This window comes from Poromitra crassiceps (genome assembly GCF_964638095.1).
Source record: "Poromitra crassiceps genome assembly, chromosome: 5".
Lineage (NCBI taxonomy): Eukaryota > Metazoa > Chordata > Actinopteri > Beryciformes > Melamphaidae > Poromitra > Poromitra crassiceps.
The window spans coordinates 40,935,676-40,955,884 of NC_139642.1; the positions used below are offsets into that span (position 1 = coordinate 40,935,676).

At 43.3% G+C, this 20,209-nt stretch overlaps 1 protein-coding gene across 1 annotated transcript in view; it reads left to right on the forward strand.

Moving 5' to 3' along the window:
* The window catches only part of LOC310776866 (1,4-alpha-glucan-branching enzyme-like), a 105,265-nt gene that overhangs the window by 25,309 nt on the left and 59,747 nt on the right, over window positions 1–20,209 (forward strand). The window contains exons 4-9 of the mRNA XM_083637069.1: window positions 382–507; window positions 1,153–1,288; window positions 4,992–5,082; window positions 6,667–6,876; window positions 17,205–17,320; window positions 19,990–20,117. Coding sequence (XP_083493195.1) covers window positions 382–507; window positions 1,153–1,288; window positions 4,992–5,082; window positions 6,667–6,876; window positions 17,205–17,320; window positions 19,990–20,117 — 807 coding nt within the window. The remainder of the gene's footprint in view (window positions 1–381; window positions 508–1,152; window positions 1,289–4,991; window positions 5,083–6,666; window positions 6,877–17,204; window positions 17,321–19,989; window positions 20,118–20,209) is intronic.

A 20,209-nucleotide genomic window follows, 5' to 3' on the forward strand; every position in this document is an offset into this window, starting at 1 on the left:
AAGGAATAAGTAACATGTAGCATTTTATTTTTTAATAAAAAAAAAAAAAAAAAAAAAATTACTTGCAAACTTTTCGCGGACCCCCTGGCAAAGTGCCACGGACCCCTGGGGGTCCGCGGACCCCCATTTGAGAACCACTGGTTTAGACACTCTGCATACCTCCTCTCTATTTTTGGATCACCTATGTCACTCTTATCAGTGTCTATGCATCGACGTTAAGTCTGATTAGTTGTTTGTGTTGCTGTTTCTCTCACGGCAAAGACAATAAGTGTGTCCTCTTCATTTTGACCCTTGTAGTAGTGTCTTTTGAATGTCCCGTCTTTGTGTCATTGTTTTGACTGCCCTTCCTTTAGCCAACACTCATTTGTCTTGTTTTCCCAGGTGGTCGTTCACACCAAAGAGGGTAAGCGGCTGTACAGGATCTCACCTTGGGCAAAATATGTGATCAAGTCTGAGAAATCTGTCATCTACGACTGGGTTCACTGGGATCCTCCTCAACCTTACGTTGTGAGTGCCTCATCGTATTTCTCCTAGTGTGACGGCAAAATAAAAAGTTTTATGGAGCCGTTCTCCCTCTGTTATGTTACTGAGACGATGTTTAGATCGCTCTGTCTACTTGGCCCAGTGCCACTTCTTAAAATCAGCCTCCCGCCTGACTGTCCAAGTCCTTGCCTCGTTGCTTTGAATTGTAACAGCGAGACGCATAACATTTTGAAACCTGCCACACATTTCACATCCAATGCTGTTTCTTAATGGAGGGGCTTGATTTGAGAGAGGCTGAATGTGCCTCAGTGCTACTTCATGTCCTCAACACAAGTGTGCACAAGCAAAGCAATGGGAGGGTATGGCCGTCTCTCTTTCTTTAACGCTTGCTATTTACTTCCATTTTAATTAGACAAGCGCTCTTACCGGCAGTATATTCACTCCATTTAGAAGAGGTTCAATCATGCATTTCAAACACTTGTTAGCCATCGAGGAATGGGCTGTTTACAAAATGAGACCCCTTTCCCTTTGTGTTTAGACAGCCAGTCCGACTGCTCAATCTCTTTATCATCCACCACATAACTAGCATCGGCCTCTGTTGTAATCTTTGGGAAACTTGGTTGGCCTCTCATAAGATTTTCTATATACAATTTCTGGTTTCCTCTTCAGCACATCCACCCTCGGCCGAAGAAGCCCAGGAGTTTGAGGATCTACGAGTCCCACGTGGGCATCGCTTCACCTGAGGGAGAGGTTGCATCATACACCAACTTCACAACCAATGTGCTGCCTCGCATAAAAGACCTGGGTAAGAGATGAGATAGCAGTACCTCCAAAATGACACTCGTCTTCTCTATCGCCGTGGAGCGTGGCCTCCCTGTGATTTTGTTAGCTCTTCAAGTCTGCAAAATAGAAGTACACAGCAATAAACATTCCTGTCTGTCAAACCTTTTGTTCACGCCACTGGAGAGTATTTTGTATATTCTTCTATCAGCCAAGTGCAGAGAGTAACTGAAGCATTAAGATGGTGTTTGTACTATACTAGTCTCGCTTGCCAGACCATCTCAAATTTGTGCTGTACCAGCGCAGGAGAGAGTCTGGCTCCTCTCACTCTGGTCTGGCAAGAGAAAAGGCTATGTTATCTTTACAACCATGAACCATCCACCCAAAGTACCAAGCACGCCTGCGTTATTGCACAATCCAAAATTCGTCAAAACTTGCCTTTTCAGCGTATAGCAATGCTAGCTAGTGTTGTTGTTGCAGCCTGCTTCCAGTGAGATTGGTACTATACAGTATGCCCCCACCCCTATATATATACTATATATATACAGTATATATATATATATATATATATATATATATACATATACATATATATACATATATATATATATATATATATATATATATATGATCACGTTTTTGGGTTTTATTTTCTCCAATTTTCAATTCCCCCTGCTGTACCCTCGTTGCTCCACCTCCTCTGCCGGCCTCGGGAGAGCCAAATAGTAGCACCTGCTTTCTCCGATACATGTGCAGTCGCCTGCCGTTTCTTGTTTCACCGGCAGGACGTAGTGCACTGTTCCCCCAAACAGGCACCCCGACCGACCAGAGGAGGTGCTAGTGCAGCGATCAGGACTCATGTCCGCAGACATGGCCAATTGTGTCTGTAGGAACGTCCGACTGAGCCGGAAGTACCGTTACCGGGAATTGAACCCGGGTCTCGGCGGTGGTAGGCGAGTGCTTGACCCTCTACTCTACCCAGACACCCGGAGGAACACTAGTAGTAGACGGGTAGTAGACAGGTTGAGCCCATTTTCTGTCTGCCAGTGAGCTGTGCTGCCTCTGTCAACAGCGGTCCTTAACCCAGCAGATATACTGTGCCGTTTTGAGTGCCACTGTTCTGTTCACTGTATCTTCAGTGGCAGATCTGTCACACTCGCTTTGCACAAAGCCACAACGGCAAGTCAACATCCTGTTTGCTGCTATGACCTGAAGTGATCATTACTGTTGGACAGTGTTTGTAACGGGAGCTCCGCGGCACAAGTCACACACAGTTTGGAGAGCTGGGGCTGAAAACCTGACAACTTGTTTTCATTTCTGTGTTCTCGCCGCAGACTACTAATGGAGACGAAATGTCCTGACGTATATCATTCAGTCAAACAATGGGCTGTACTGTAGATAAACTGAACTGTGTGATTTTTCTAACTCAGTATCCATCTAATATAAAACCAGTTATTCATTAAGGTGAATTATACTTGAAATAAATGACGTTGTTCTTTCCCTTTCACACATGGTTTTGCTTTTTCTCATTACACGTGTGACTCATTTACTTCATAATAATTGTATTTGTGCCAAAGGGCTGGATTTGAATCTGACTTCAGCCTCACCATACAGGTCCCTGCCTTGGTTTGAAATTCTGCTCTACAGTAGATAAACAGTATGAGATGGAGTATTATTTATTAAGTACAGCCTGCTGCAGTGATATTATTAAAATGTGCAGATATGGTTGGCACAGCAAACCAGGAGCAATCTGATAAAAGACTGTTTCCTTGGCCTTGCCATCCTTTCTAGTGGGGAAAGGAAACTGCCGACGTGAATTCTGTCAAAGAATCTACCTGCAGCGGTTGAAGGACTCTGCACAATAGGATTCTCCAGGAGGTTAAATTCTATCGTCTCCAGTGACAGCTGCCTTTGCCTGCCATTTCCTTTTCTTGACTGTGGAGAGATGAGCATATATGGCAAAAAAAGAGAGAAACTTCCTCTCACCCCAGTGCTTTGTCACGCTCCTTCTGAAGCCAAAGTTTTTCTCTCGTCTGAAAAGAAGCAGAGATATATGAATAAATAAAGCTGCTGCACACAACTATAAAAAATGCAGGGCCTATACGGAGTCCTCAGTGTTGTTCTCTTATTCATAGAAGCAGTTTGCGTAGGTCGTGTTTGAAATGTATATGACCTTGTGACTCTGAGAGCTGGTGTTTTCCTGTAGTCACCCCTTGTCTTGAGGATAGCGCAGCATGTGTCAAAACGGGAAATGCCTGGAGCTCATGTATGACTGACACAGGTCAAATAGCATAAAGCTCCAGCAATGTTTCAAGATGCCTGGAGTAGCGAATGGGTGAGGTCAGATCCGTCTATATAAAAGAGTTGCGACATTCACTCCAATGGACGATTTTTTTTACTCTCAAGAGTTCCTGGAAGAAGGGTTTTGGATTAAGCAGTGCTGTCGAGTTGCAGCAAAGTGGTCAGTTTGTGATGTACTTTGAAAGGGTCCGACGTTTAAAGAATCAAATTGTATATTATCAGCTTTATTTTAGCATTCAAACATAGCGCGAGCCCCCTTCCTGGCTGTTAATTGGCTACTGTGTCACACATTTTGGACCTCCGCTGACGCCACTCTCTTACTAAATTGCTCTGGGTGAGGTCAACCACAGGGCTTTTTTCTTCTTCAGATCAGCTTGCCCGGAAAAGAAAAAGTATTCGAAATCATCTTTCAAATATTTTCCTGTGGTTATTTGGCACTCATTGTATTAAATTGAATAGAACACGACTTAGGTATGTGCTGTATGATGTAAGCAGCCAAAGCTATTATTAGAAAGGAGGAGATGGCAAGAATAATATACGCCCCAGTTATTGCAGGGAAATGCAGCTATCCAAATATAACGGTTGAAGTTGGAATGAGACACCGGGATGTCAAGCAACATTGTACAGTATCAAGCTGCCATACATATCAAAGATGTATTTCTGAATGATCATGCATAATTTAGTGGTTTTCCCACTGCCGATGTTTTAATGATATCAACACCAATTAAACAAATTTAGCTAGGCAATCTCATGGGATGTTCAAAGATTCAAAACTTCTGGAAGAGTGTCATAAATTGTTTGTCAAAGATCTTTGATACTGAAGTTCCTCTTAATGTCAAACTCTGTGTGCTTGGTATCTATCCGGGGGACTTTGTGCAAACAACAAAACAAGCTAAACTACTGGACTTCGGACTTCTTCAAGCCAGAAGAGCTATTGCACTTTGCTGGAAAAATATGGATGCGCCATCACTAAAAATGTGGAAACGGGAACTTTCGGAATGTATTGGCCTGGACAGACTAACGTACATTGCTAAGGGCAAAGGGAAAGATTTTGCTCAGCTCTGGGAGCCATACATGCGTTTCATGAGAGATGGAGGCGGAGGTCTTGCCTGAAAGTTTGTAAAAAAAAAAGGTGTGAGCAATGTGGAGGAAGTGTTTTGATTTGTTTTATCAGTATTTAGTTTGAATTGTTGCAGGTTGATTTTGTGTGTGTGTATGTTGTAAAGTTTCTGATCTTTAAAGTTGTATTGTCACTGTATGTTGTGTATAAGAAAGAAAATGACAATAAACATATTGGGAAAAAAAAAAAAAAAGACAATCTCATGGGAAAGCTATAAAAATATACAGTCAAGACAAATCTATTTAATTTACTGGTAGATTTTGCACCCAGCCTTACAGATCAATATCCTTTTCTCTCTTGTTTTCAGGTTACAACTGTATACAGCTGATGGCTGTCATGGAGCATGCCTACTATGCCAGCTTTGGATATCAGATCACAAGTTTCTTTGCTGCTTCCAGGTAAATCTATGGCCATTTCTGAGTATGATTGAAATGTTTTGTCATCACGGGATCGCAACATCACATTGTCCAAAAGACGTGTGTTGTGTTGTGTTGAGTGTTTAATGGATATTCTCTTACCAGTGTTTGACATATCGTGTACTCCACTGTGCCTGCCAGTCACAGTATCTGCCTTTTAAAACAGCCACAAATATTTTAGGATGAATGAATGCTAGTTGGTCAGGGGGGATTCATTGATCGAGTAACTTTGCACCATCATGAAAACGGTTACATGGATGTTGCAAATCAACGTTAGGAAGTCTGACACCCTGCAGACCGTAAACACATTTGCAGTTATTCCAGAGAGGAGACTGGACTAGTCTGGAAATGTATCTATGTGCCTCATTCCAGAGGTCCCCCTTCCTTGCTTGGAGTGTAATGTATATAGTGTAATTTCACCCATGATTGATCTCTCACAGTCATTTAAAACCTGAGTGGTTGAATACCGGGAAGCAGGGTAATACTGTCAATGTGTCCTGTTTGGCAAGGAAGCTGATATACTGATAGCCGGAAGGACAGATGGAACGTCATAGGACAATATGAGGTGTGCGTGCATGCGTGCGTGCCTGCGTGCGTGTGTGTGTGTGTTTGTGCGCGCGCAGTGTTTGCGTGCCCCAGTTCATCTGTGGTTTGCAGAGTGTGTTCTACAGTGTCTTCGTTGTGACCCTTTGAGCGGTGTTAAAGGATTGTAGTTGAATTATATTGCGATACAAAATCTATCAATAAAAGATGTGGGAAGGTTACCTGACAGCTCGTTGTAATGGATGATCTTTAGACAATGACCTGAGAAGATTACATTTGGGAAATAATATACTGCTCCGTAGTCTCCTGGTTGTTTTAATCACAACACTCTCCAAGCAATGCAGCAAGAAATATACATTCAGAATGTGTGTCACACTGTGTGTGTGTGTGTGTGTGTGTGTGTGTGTGTGTGTGTGTGTGTTGTCTTGCATTTGTAGCTGCGACCTAACACATTTTGGCTCGTCCACAAAAATGTCCCCACCCTTTGGCCACAGTTTTCTTTTCTTTTCTCTTTTAATTTGGAGGACAAACATGGAGGGAGGGGTGGGTGTGTGTGTGTGTGTGTGTGTGTGTGTGTGTGCGCGTGTGTGAGAGAGAGAGAGAGAGAGAGAGAGAGAAAATCATTGAGAAAATGCATGAATTTGTGGATGCATGTGTGTGTGTACGTGGTCACAGCTTGTTATATTTACAAGATCCAAACATCCATATGTGCTAGAGATGAGGAAAGTCCTCTTAAGCGAGGACATTTTGACAGTCCTCACTACTTTAAGTGGTTATTTTGTGATTTAAGATTAGAATTAGGATTAGGTACTGTATAGTTTGGGTAAGGGTTAAGATTCGTTTAGAGGTAAGTTTAAGATTAGAAGTAGATCTGAATTAGTTTGGGGTTAGGGCTTTGGTTCAGGGTGAAAATTGAAATTACTGTAGGATTAAGATTAGGTTCAAAGTTAGGCATGCAGCGGAGAGGATTAAGGATGGCATTAAGGTTTAGGAATTAATGTGTGTATGTGTGTGCATCTTTAGTCGCTATGGCACCCCAGAGGAGCTGAAGGAGCTGATAGACGTGGCTCACTCCATGGGCATCGTGGTGCTGCTGGATTGTGTCCACAGCCACGCCTCCAAAAACACGGAGGACGGTCTCAACCAATTTGACGGCTCGGACTCGTGCTTCTTCCACCCCCCACCCAGAGGGCAGCACAGCATGTGGGACAGCCGCCTCTTCAACTACTCCAGGTACTGCTCCTGCTCGCCTCTTCAACTACTCCAGGTACTGCTCGCCCCACTCTAGCCTCAACGTGAGACTCTGCTGTTGTTAGCGGAAACACAGAACTTGCCTTACGGTGCTTTCACACTGGTGCCCCGGTACCGTTCCCGAGCACACTTGTCCCCATATTGACCCCAGTTTCGGAACGTTTGATGTGTGTGTGAACGTTGCGTGCAACGGGGAACCGTGACAGGATCCACTTGAACAGGTGGTCTGTGGAACGCTTTGGCGAATGTGAAAGCCAACCGTTCCGAACCACATAGAAAACACACAGGCAAGGATACACTGCAGGTATAGTTGATGACACAAGTGCACTCTGTTCCGTGAAACGTTCTCCTGTTTTAATATAAAATAAAACCTGCCTCATTATTTCAAGATACAAATTGTTTGCTGACATTGCATGGAAAATGGTTTGCACAAGCACTGTGGCATTTATCACATTTGGATGAGAAGTTTGTACACTTTAGCGCTTACCTCACATCAAGGCCTGTACACAACAAAAGATGTTTTAGCATCAGTTTATTGGCATCAAAATATGTTTAATAGATGTGCAATCATACATCCTATAATAAGAATGCAAAGTGTGTGTGTGTGTGTGTGTGTGTGTGTGTGTGTGTGTGTGTGTGTGCGTGCGTGTGCGTGTGTGCGTGTGCGTGTGCGTGTGTGTGTGTGTGTGTGTGCGTGCGTGCGTGTGTGTCTGTGAGTGAGAGAGAGCACAACTGTGTTCGGCCACAGCTATGACATTTAACGTGTGATCACGCTGAATCTTTCAGCAAGTGGAAAGAGCACCCCTGTGGTTGACCTAACAGAGTCGGATTTTCGAATTAGGTAAATTAGGACCAACTAAATTTGTTTATTAGTGGCCAAAATGTCTCAAGACAGGTTCAGCACCATGGAGAGCTCTAGAGTGGAGGACCCCACAGGTGAGCTGAGTTAATCAGCCAATTGAAGTGGACTATGAAAACTCTGGCGAGAGAGAGGAGAGGCTGCATGCCAACTCTGTGAGCGAGGCCTGACTAAATGTCCACACACAGGGACGGTATTCCTCTAGTACAGTTAAAGCAGCCATGAGGTTTAAATCGTTAAATCTTATTTGTTGTGCAAAGCTGGGTATGTGTCGCATTAACATTTCAACAATGTGGAAGAAAACGTATGAATGTTGATCAAGCTTATTTAGGCCTCACATATTTAATTAAAAAAGTGGGCCTATGTAATTAAATCATAATTTCAATTATTTATTGATGTGGTAGTGGAATTGTGCCTAGTTTACATGTTTTTACCACGTGCATGTGCGCAGCGCGTGGTCAGGAGACGGCTTTTTGGAGTGAGTCATTCACTCAGTCAGTCAGTCAGTCATAATGTCACGCAAAGGATGCTTATTTCGGGGTCGCTTGGTGAGATCCTACACTTGGCACACCTACACACACACACGCACACACACACACACACACACACACAGACAACAGCTCGTCTGTCTCGTGTCTGAGCGAGTGGACTGGACTGGAGCTGAGGCTGAAGCGCTGCCTGGCCGCCTGCCACAGTGCAGTGTGGAGAGAGATGAAGCAGTTTCACTGAAAATGCGCGGATGCACAAGATAATACAGCTTATTTGTGTAGTGATAGCATAATATATCTTTGAGTAACGTTGGTGCCTGTGCAACTCCAACTTAGCCACCGCTGTTGTTGTTGTTGTTGGGCAGTTATGTCAAACAGTAGTGGGCAATAGTTTTTAATTCCATCTCTCAGTAGCGTTTCCACTGGCACGTCAGAGCAGAGTTCTCTGTTTTCTCTCTGGAAGAAAACAAGGAACCGAATGAACTAGGATGAGACATTACCTCAGGGGACTTTCTCTGTTTGGAATAAAACAAGGAACCGAATAAACTAGGATAAGACATTACGGCAGCGGATGCATTGATGAACGTGTTTGTGTGCGTCAGTATACAGCGCCGCAGGAATGAGTGCGGAAGTATACTTCCGGTTTCTTTAGGAGAATAGTGAATGGTGTTTCAGAATGGGGATTTCACTTAAATACATAAAATAAGGCCTGTGGTTAACACAAGTTTATTGGAGTGCGAATTTGGGTTCAGCAGAAGAATCTTCACAAACGTGAATAACTTTTCTGGATTATGGAACATAAATGCGTTTTTTTAGAAAATGCTTCAAAAGGCGTAACAGTGATTAACGTTTGTGATGATTATCCTGCTGAACCCAAATTCGTGCTCCCACAAACTTTTGTTAACCACAGACGTTATTTGATGCATTTAAGTGAAATCTCCATTCGAAAACCCCATTCACTTTTCCACTTAAGAAACAAAATGGTGGTGATGGTGGTACTCTCTTCTCCTCTGAGAGAGAGCCTGGAGGTGACGCGAGGTTAGTGTCAAGTGTAAGCTGAGGGAAACCCTCTTCATTACTTTTTACTGTCGTGAGTTGTTGTGAGTTTTAAATGTATAAGTCCACAGCTTTATCTTGATAATGTGCCCAAGTCACAGGTATGGCTGCCCCCGTGGTTGCTACACTGAGTACGTGGTCCTGGGCCGAATTTGCCCTTGATTTTATGCTTCTCTTAGACGTTATACATTTTAATGTAGTATAGAGCATTAGAAATACAGTATTATTTTTTTCTGAGCACTGGAGCACTGTCCACCAATACCAGCCAGGAACTGTTCGCCAATTACTGCGATTTCAAGCCTCCACAATATGTTCCAGATAAGGAGATAAGTAGAGGCATTTTAATGTTAATGCATCATGCCTGTGAACTCATACAGTATGAACAAGAGGGCACATGCTAACATTTAAAATCTATCATGGCAGCATCAGATATACTAATGTTTATTTACCCTTGGAGGCAAGGTTGATATATGTGGATTACGATTTCAATATATCTGCATTTCACAAAAATGTATAGGCCACATATAAGCAGATTGATAAATGAGGCCAAATGGGAGCTGACATGCCACTCTTTCCATTTTCTGAGATGATCTGATATACTGTGTATAGTTGAAGGTCAAAAGCACGCCCTAATCCTAAAATGACAGATCACATCTCTCACCAGAGTGTCCACGTTAAATCTGATTCCCCCGAGGCTTTCAATGGGCTATTAACGGTGAATTTTAAGTTTCCTCAAAGGCTCTGAGATTTGACCATTAAATATATGGCAGGACGGGTGCAGAATTTTAACGCATCATGAATAACGATGCAATGTTAGAATGTGGACAGTTTTTAGCACTCTGTATATTCAGGTCATTACAGAAGCATGGGGGAAAACATGAAAGTGTCACCAGCTCCACTCCGCTGCTCACGCTTACACCAAAACTATTGATTGGTGTTGTTGGAGACCCTGTTACCAAGTGTTCCTCCTCTCGCCTCTGTCCCTGCAAAACGATCCCACCACACATTAAAGGGGAACAGGACCACTGTTGTGCACCTCAAGTCCACCGAATGCCTTTTTCAACTGGCTTTTGCGTCGTGCGCAGCGGCTTTCCAATACATTATACAATGCTCAGTGTCAGGCATGGAGGCTATAATAAGAGCGCAGGCTTCTTCTTTCATTAGTTATTGAACTCTCCTCGTATCAGAAGGACTCATTAGACACAGTGCAGACATATGCCGCGACTGGGAGGCACATGACGAGTCATTTGTAAAAGCCCAAAGGAGCTGCGGCACGTCATAGTGTGGCTTCATTTGTCTTCTCTCCCCCTCGCAGGTTGTTTGTTCCCTGCTGCCCCCTTTGGAAAGAGATGAACGTCACGGGCTAGTCAGGAGCCACGTCTAAAATACAGCCTGTTTTTTTATCGCGCCGCCCCGGCATCAGCCACCGGAGGCAGACGGTGACATTCCTAATAGGTTGACAGAAGCTGATATAAGCTATCCAAGCAGATATGTATTCTCCTCCTCGCTGCCTCCTCTGCTCAGCGTCCGTCCACTTCTGCAATCTCTATCAAAGAACACCTCTTTTGATATCGGCTCCTCTTCAGCTTTCCCTCATGAAATATTCAGCTCAGTCTGGCGAGAATGTTGTTTAGATAGATGCTTGCTATCCAATTTGTTAACTTGGTGTTGCTGGAGTCAAATGCGCCTGCATTCAGTATTAAGAGTGTCTGTCTCGGCTTTGGTTCCAGGCTGTAATGCTAGAAGTGCTTTTGTAGTCGCTGAATACCAACTCGAGATGAGAAGAAGGAGCCAGTGCTGCAGTGAAACTTCTTAAGGACACTAAGATTCTTGTCCAAGCTGCTGTTGTAATTGGTATATGATATATTGTATTCTGGGATTTTTACTACAGTGTTTCGGGCATCAATATAAACATGAACATTTGAAAATAAATTCTGTTGCAATTAGTTTAAGGTCAAACCTTATTTTCCCTAGACTATATATGTCAAGAGACTCTTGGTATCCCTGCATTTGGTTTGTAATCGTACTTATTGAAATACGGAATTCGATTAAATCAAACCTTCTTATTTCCTATGCTTTGAGCTCCACGTTCTAAAAGCCTTCATTCATATGTCGATGCATAAATGGATGCACTGGGCTCTTCCTGCTCTTGATGTGATGAGCACTAACTACCCGGGGAGTATCCAAGGCCTGTGTTATTGGTTCGCTGCTACATCTTTAATAAGCTCTTGCCAAGAGGGCAAGGTCACCCTGAGACAGTGACTGAATGATTGGTTCTGGAGGAAGCAGGCAGCCATCTTCTCTGGCAGCTGGTGAAGCCAAGCCTTTCTGTAGATCAGGGCCTTCAGATGTGAGACTTCTGAGAGGTTTGATGTTGGCTCAATCAGTAATCCCCCATCTCCCACTGGATCATTTGCATCCATTTTTCATCAATATTTGTGTGAATTTTTAAGATATGGATTATAGGCCCGAGGCCAGGCTTTAGTGGTCAGAAGATCTTTTCAACTCCTGTACGTCTTCTCATGCTGAGAAATGTGTTGTGTGTTTGATGACCAATGACATCATTTTCTCATTGACAAGATTATTCCATACGCATATCGTTACATTCAAATTGTTGTTTTTGCAGATATGCAGATGAGGGGCCTAGGAATTATTTTGTGCCTTTGGGGCGAGGGGGTTGATCCTGAATGAATGTTGACCAAAGCGAGTCTATAGACATTCCACAAATGAGATTAGCACTATAGCACTGACCTAGATTGTATGTACATTCTGTGAGGTCTCAAATAATATTAAATACATTTGCTTCCTGAATGTATGGCATGACCGCAAATACCACTGATGGTGCCATCATTTTTAGTCTCTCTCTATATAGGCTCTAAACCTTAATGGCCTTCTCATAAAAAAGACCTAGATTAGACAGTGTGAGCCTAAATCTAATCTAAATGACATAACAACTCAAATTTCTTTCTTTTTATTGGTCTATACATCTAGCACGTACACGTACATTTTTCCTATCTATCTATATATCTATCTATCTTTCTATCTATCTAATCTATCTATATATTATCTATCTATACTGGTATGTATGAGAGAGAGAGAGAGCGAGAGAGAGAGAGGCAAAGTGAACGTCACTTCCTGCTTCAGCACTGTACCAGAGATTTTCTTCCGCTGTTTATTTTCCCATAAACATTTAGTAAAATGCTTATGAAAAATAGTTGTACTTGGTCAAACCAAACGATTCAGCTATTTAGAATCGGGAGAGACCATAGAACTTTTAATTTTTTTACGTTTTGGTCCGAGTGAAATGTTACACCATCTCTCCTGTTTCTAAATATATCTGAACTGCTTGGTTTGAACAAGTAAAACTATTTTTATAAGCATTTTACGAAATCTCTATGGGAAAATAAATGGCGGATGAAAATCTCTGGTACAGTGCTGAAGCAGGAAGTGAGGTTTCTCTCTCTCTCTAGCTCTCTACACACTATACTGTGAAAGGGACCTAGGGCTTTGTCTGTCTGTCCCACTGATGACATCAGTGATGTCATAAATTCTCTCTCACACACACACACACACACACACACACACACACACACACAAAGTCCCAGTGATGATGTCATCAGTGATGTCATAAATTGACATCAGTGACATCACACACACACACACACACACACACACACACACACACACACACACACACACACTCACACACAATCATCAGTGATGTCATCAGTGATGTCATAAAAGTGTTGTGAATCCATCAGTGATATCATAAGAGTCCCACTGATGATGTCATCAGTGATGTCATACTGTAAGAGCAAAATCAAGTCCCAGGGGCAGATACTGAAAGAAGTGGGAGTCTGGCTTCAGACCACCGTCTTCAACCATGTACAGCTGTATGTTGCCAGCTCCAGGACAGGTGATCCAGCATCCCTGAAGTATGCCATCAAGGAGCAGCCAGGGCGACGCCGAGCTGCATAATGCGAGCTGCAGGGCCAGCTCGGCGAACTGTGGGACAGGCGAGCCCGCGATTCCAATTAAAAGCACAGAACCTTCAAAATAAAAGTCCAAAACACACACAGACCTTCAAAATAAAAGCCCAAAACACACACAGACCTTACACACACAACACAACACCGGCCCGGAGTCCCACCAAACTAGATTATCAGGCCGCGTAGCCGGTGGGTTGGCCTTGTGGCTCAGCAGGCTACAGTGCATAGCATGTATTTGCAGTATTGTGAGCTTGACTCCAACTCATGTCCTTTGCTGCATGTCGTTCTCTCTGGTTCCCCCGATGCTTTTCTACACCGTGGGCAGTAGAATGGATAGACAGCGAGACCAGTGTGATTTCACAATAATCAAACCTGTGAAGGCAAAAGAATCAGGTCCCTGCTGATAAACGGCCTGGAGCATTTATTTTGAAGAAACAGAGCAGAACCCATCCAGAAAGGGGGTAAAAAACAAAGGCTATCTCCCTTTGGAGCATCTGCTTTTCTTTGACTTGTTTATTTCCACTTTGGCGAGTTCACATCTCACCAGCTCCCAAACCCAGTAATTCCAGTCTTTAGTACCCAGTCCACGAGTGAATTCCCTTTCCCCAGCAAGCCGCACAGCAAGGGGAGAAGTAGGTTGTCTTTTCCTCCGGTGAACGCCAGCTAATGAGCTCAGCTTAGCTCTAGGTGAGTTTGGCGTGTGGTTGGAGCTGCCTGTAGTGCTTCCAGTAGGTGCTGGATGGAGCCAGTGGGCAGGAACATAGCAGCACTGCACCACCATGCCCCCTCAGCCCCTTAAAACTGGCTGATGAACAGCAGAAAAGTTCCATGAAAAATAATTTTCGAAAAGAGCTTTCTGTTAGTAGTCACGCCATTTTCATGTTTATTGTTTATTGTTTTATTGGATCCCCATTAGCTATCACAATAGTGAAAGCTAGTCTTCCTGGGGTCCTAAAATATATTAAAACATGGCATGATGCATACAACATAATAACTAGTAAGTTTACATTGACATAATGCATATTGACAAAATGCATCACAAGATTAAAACAACACAAAACAAAACAAAAAATTAAACCCATAACTACAATAAATAGAGAACAAAACTAGTAATTCAACCTGAACTACAACAGAATTCTAAAGCAAACTAAGACAAAAACATAATACATAATACATAACAAAACCAATATTAACATAATATACAACAACACAAATAATACAACCCAAAGCTACCCAATACACCCATTTGTGATCCTCAAATGCTTCATCAAAGATTAATTTCTGGGCAACTAAAACATCAGTTAGGGCTACAGTAGGAAGCTAACACTTTGGTTAAGGTTAGACAAGTACAACGGGTTTGCTTAAGACTCATTTCATAAAATGTAGCGACCAGATTGTGCCTCAAGATGACCCCACAGTCTATTTGATTGGATCACAGTTGTTTATAATGCTTTCACATTTTAAAGATTTTTAACGAATAAATAAATACGTAAACAGACAAATAAATAAATCGGATTGGGCTGGGCCTTCAACCAATAAAGTGAATTGATTGCAGGTGTCATTCTCATCAATGTGTGTGGTTGTGTGTGACGCATTAACACTTGTGGGGATTGGCGGAAAGTTTGAAATGCGTTAAATGAGGCACCTTATTTGTCCTTTTCGGGGTCCAACAAACGCACAGCATCCATCAGCCTGTCTCACAGCATCCATCAGCCTGTCACGCGTCGTTGTTTGAGCATCACACTTCTTGTGGAATGACCTGTCAGCTTCCTCAATTTATCTGCTCTTATCTGCAGCTTACCTGTGATGTTGTGAAAACAGGGACTTAAATCTTCCTCTCTGCCACCATGACAAGTTACCTTGACCTCTTATGCAAAATCCACTTCAAGAAACACGGCATATTTACAGGTATCTGTGCCACTGGCCGGCAGCTCAACATAAGTTCTATAACGTCGCACTCATGTTGAGACGGCCACGGGAAGTCCGCTCTAAGCAGCAACATAACTGGAGCAGACAAAGCCGATTGGCTTAAACACCGTAGATGTTACAGTAGTTGGATTGACTTGCTGATGCTTGTTCAGTCAGCAGAGTGTAGCCGCTTGCAGGTAAAGCAACAGCAAGTGTGATGGATTATCTGATCTTACTCCACAAGCAGCAACATAAGAGCTTTACTCCATTAAGCCACATTTTCCTCGGTCAGGTTTTGCATGAGGACAGTGTAAGATGTAATTTGCTGTTGTACCAACACTGCTGACAGAATGATAACTTCATTTAACTGCGTAGATAAGCAGCGTATTGCATCAGGTATAGAGATCTAACTTTCTCAGTGTAATTGGACTTGATGATGAATGGCGGTGCGGCTCCCAAAGTGGCAGTATGGTTTCATCTTGGGCCTCTGGCTCTCTCTGGCTATTATCTCCGTCCCGTGAGGATACATTTTGTTTGAGCCTTTGTTGGCTCTGTGCAGCGGAGTGGAGGACCTAATCTATTTATCACAGGGGCCGCGTGACCACCCAGCCGGGCTGCTCTATCGGATCATAGCCCGCTCCCTTGTGCTCTACCTCTGGGGAAAGAGGAGGCGTCGATGTAACATGCAGCTTCACACCTGTCAAACAGCGCTGGGGTCACCCAGCCCTGAGATATGGTGCACAGAATACAGCACATCCAAATGCATTTTGTGCTATGGCTTACCGAAATTCTTACAGTAAAAAAAAAAAAAGGGATTTTGTTATGCTATAATGCGTACATGTATAAATAATCCTTTGCTGTTTGTTCATTCAGGCGGTGTATCAAATATATATTTTAACAATTTGAGAGGTTACATTATATACTCTTTCCACCAGCCTTCCCCAGCTTCATACAGTGTACAGACAGCATCGCAATTGCATGTTTCAGCTTATGCATACGGTAAGCTGCAGTTCAGAGTCAATCAGTGTCATGAATGTGGCATGTGCCTCACTTCCTCTGTGCTTGACTGCTTCTTTTCAAATATGGCCTCCGTGTGTACAATGTTTCATTTTGTGTGCATTGCACACACCGCATAGAGGCACCAAATCTTGCATTTTAACTGACGTTTCCATGGCAACATGCCTTTGAACGGTTGAAGGTGTGGTGTGCAGTGTACGTTGACGTTCAGATCCAGATGACTCTGCCATCCTCAACCACCCCAGGTTAGGCGACTTGGCCATGTATGGCATCCTCCTCCTTTAGTCCTCACCAACACAGGCCAGCCAACAGACAAGAGAGCACTTCAATCACATCCTTTTGTAGCACAGAATGGGCTACAGCACACAAGTTACTCTTTGGGATTCAGACAGGGTCTCCATTCCCCTGGTTTTATCCAGAGTCTTTGTCCTCTTGCTGGTTGGACAGAGGAGCTACGCACACGCTGGAGATGGAGGCCAGAGCGAGTAGAAGCGTATGACTGATCTTATCCTCAGGAGAGGGAACTCAATTCTCCTGCATGGTGTTTGTTTACTCAAGTGTAGCATGAAATCCTATCCGTTGAAACGCACAGGGACAGTGCTGGCCATACTAAACACTTAGCGAATGGTCGTGTGCAAGTGGTCTGATGGAAATCAGAGAACTTAGCTGTGTGCTGTAAGGCACTGATTTCTCATCCTGACAGTGCTGACAACTGGACACATCGGGGACAGCTTCCCCTCTATAGTGTAGTTAATGAAAACACCATCTCCTGTCACCCACACTCCATCTCCCACATAATGGAGCTTTGGGTATCAATATGTGAATGTCCCGTAGCGCTGAAAATTAATCTCTGGTGCCTAACCCGCGTGATGAGATGTGTGAATAATTCACAGCATCTTGTTTATCTGACCTTGACTGTGTGTGTGTGTGTGTGTGTGTGTGTGTGTGTGTGTGTGTGTGTGTGTGTGTGTGTGTGTGTGTGTATTTCGCTAGCTGGGAAGTACTGAGGTTCCTGTTGTCAAACCTGCGCTGGTGGATGGAGGAGTACCGCTTTGATGGCTTCAGGTTTGATGGAGTGACCTCGATGCTGTACCACCACCATGGCATTGGTAAGGCTAGTTTATATCCAAATACACATATATTTTATTATATACAGAGCACATTTCAACAGCTGTGTGCATCAGGACTGCATAGTGAGTGTTGTAGAAAATTGAAGTTCCATTGGCATTTCCTAATCAATAAGCTATCATTATAATTGCATACGCATAATTAATGGTATGACTTATTATTAGTGACATCTCACACATACATTCACCCCAGTGGCATTGAGGATTTCTCCCTTTTGCTGAAACCTTGGACAGTGCAACAGTCTCCCAGTCAGACTGCAGCAGCGCACATACATTCCTCTCCCCCCCTCCTCTCTGCCTTTCCTCTTTTCCTTTGCCTATAAAGCGTATGTAAAATTGTGACATACTTTTATAAGACACTTCCTGGACTCTTGGTTTCATTTCATTTGGTTTATATAAGCTGTTATAATTATATAGCGGATGAGGAGTGGTAAATTCCATTCTATAACAGTGAGTGTAGAGCGGATCATTGTCTTCTCCTTCAAACACGTCCCATAGTGCAGTATGTATTAGCATTAGACAGGAGTTTGGCTGCCAGGACTGAATGATCCCAAACCAGCAGGGCAAGCCTTATGGCACTGCAATTCCTTATCTTCACGGCATGTTTCAGTGAAGTAACATGAGGTTACAATGTTGCCAGTGGCCTTACTCTAGTGTATTAACCTGGATTCAGATTTCATGCTTTTGTTTTCAAATATACTTAAGCTCAGGATGAGGAAAAAAGCTCTTCATGATGTTTTGCAAATACATGTACTGTAATTTAGGACAGTAAAAGGGCTCTTTATTCAATAAATTTGAAGAGTAATTCCTACAGGCAACAGCCAAAATACTGGATCACGAGCAGCTTCTCTAGTCAAATTCAACCTGCTAACTGGAGGCTTTCCAGTTCAAATGCTGCAAACATGCCTGATTGGGAGGATTTGAGCAACTATTGTGGGAGCCACTCAACACGGAGTCTAGTTATGATGCGATGATCACAGATAGTCTGAAACTGCTTTTAAAAATTGATTTTTAAAAGTGCAACTTTAATCTAACCATTCAAATGTCGTGATTGTCTACATTAAACATTTTTGATCACATATGTACAGTAAGTATACTGTAAAGCCCCAAACGCACAGAAAGCGTTAATTGACGTGCCTCATTTGATACGCGCTCTTGGTGTGCGTTCGGCCATTTAAAACAACGGGTGGGCTTCAAAACGCGAGCGTCAGATGCTCCCAGTGTGTTTGGGGCTTAAGTATAATGACCAAAATGAAGCAAAGAGCAGTGCCTGGAATAGAGCCTGATCACTGCAGTTACCTCCCTGATCACTGCAGTTACCTCCTACCACACGTGAAGCACAAGCCCATGTTTCTCACTATATAGTAAAAGTATTAATACAAACTTATTTGACCAACCCATTTTAATGTTCATGTTTACTCCAAATAACATGCAGATACAATTATTTATAATACATTTCCCCCAAAATGTTTTCTGCTGGTGAAAGGAGTACATGTCTGAAAGGGGGTACATTCGTAAAAATCGTTTGAGAACCACTGGACTACCACATGCATCCTCCGATACATGTGCAGTCCCCAGCCGCTTCTTTTCACCTAACAGCAAGTAGGTTTCACCGGCAGGACGTAGTGCGTGGGCTCAGCTCTGCTCAGTTTGCCTTAGTCCTATGATGGGCCGTGGGCATTCCTTTCGATGGCAGCCTATCTTGCAGATTCCAGATCTCCTTTCCAGTCTCTGATGTTGTCTATCCATTCTGTCTTCCTTCTCCCCCGTCGTCCTTTCGCGCACACCTCTCTCTCTATTGTTGCCAACACTAGGCTGTCGCCTCGTCTTTTCCAGTGGTCATATTTTCTCAGCTTCCTCTTCTTTACTTCCTCCAGCATTCCTTGCTCTACAGTTATTCCCACTTTCGCCCTCACCCAGTCATTTGTCCGTCTCTCCTTCCAACTGACTCTCAGTACTCGTCTCCACAGCCACAGCTCGAAGACGTCAATCATCCTTTCCTCTGCCTTCCTTAAGTGCGTGGGAGGATCACACTATTCCCCCCACTTCCCCTCCCCCCAAACAGGCACCCAGACCGACCAGAGGAGTCACTAGAGCAGCAGCAACCAGGACACATACACTTCATCCGGCTTCCCACCCACAGACACGGCCAATTGTGCCTGTATGGACACCCGACGAAGCCGGAGGTAACATGGGGGCATGAACCTGCGACCCTTGTGTTGATAGGCAGGGAATCTACATTTACATTTACGTTACGTCATTTGGCAGATGCTTTTATCCAAAGCGACTTACAATAACACATTTTTGTCAGCAATAGAGCAATCAACTATGTAACACAGTCTGTGACAACTACAACTTCTGAAGGAACAGTGGTACAAATTTAGTTTAGGTTTTTTTTCTTCTTTTTTTTCTTCTTTTTTTTTCTACTACTGCACTACCCAGATGCCCAAATCTCTTTTTCAAGAGAGACCTGAAAACATTCATAAACTTGACAAGAAAAATACATTAAATTATTCATACGGTTACGCACAGTTTGTTCTGTGTTTATTGTTTGTCTGTCGGTGATTTATGTTATGCTTTTGATAAAAAAAGAGAAAGTTTTAGGTTGTGTATGAAATGATTATTGACAACATGGGTGTTTTCCTCCTCAGGGTCAGGCTTCTCGGGGGACTACAGCGAGTACTTTGGTCTACAGGTGGACGAAGCCTCTTTGGTTTACCTGATGCTTGCCAATCACATTCTGCACACCCTTTATCCTGACTGCATCACCATCGCAGAGGTACGCACGCACACACACACACATACACACACACACACACACACACACACACACACACACACACACACACACACACACACACACACATACAC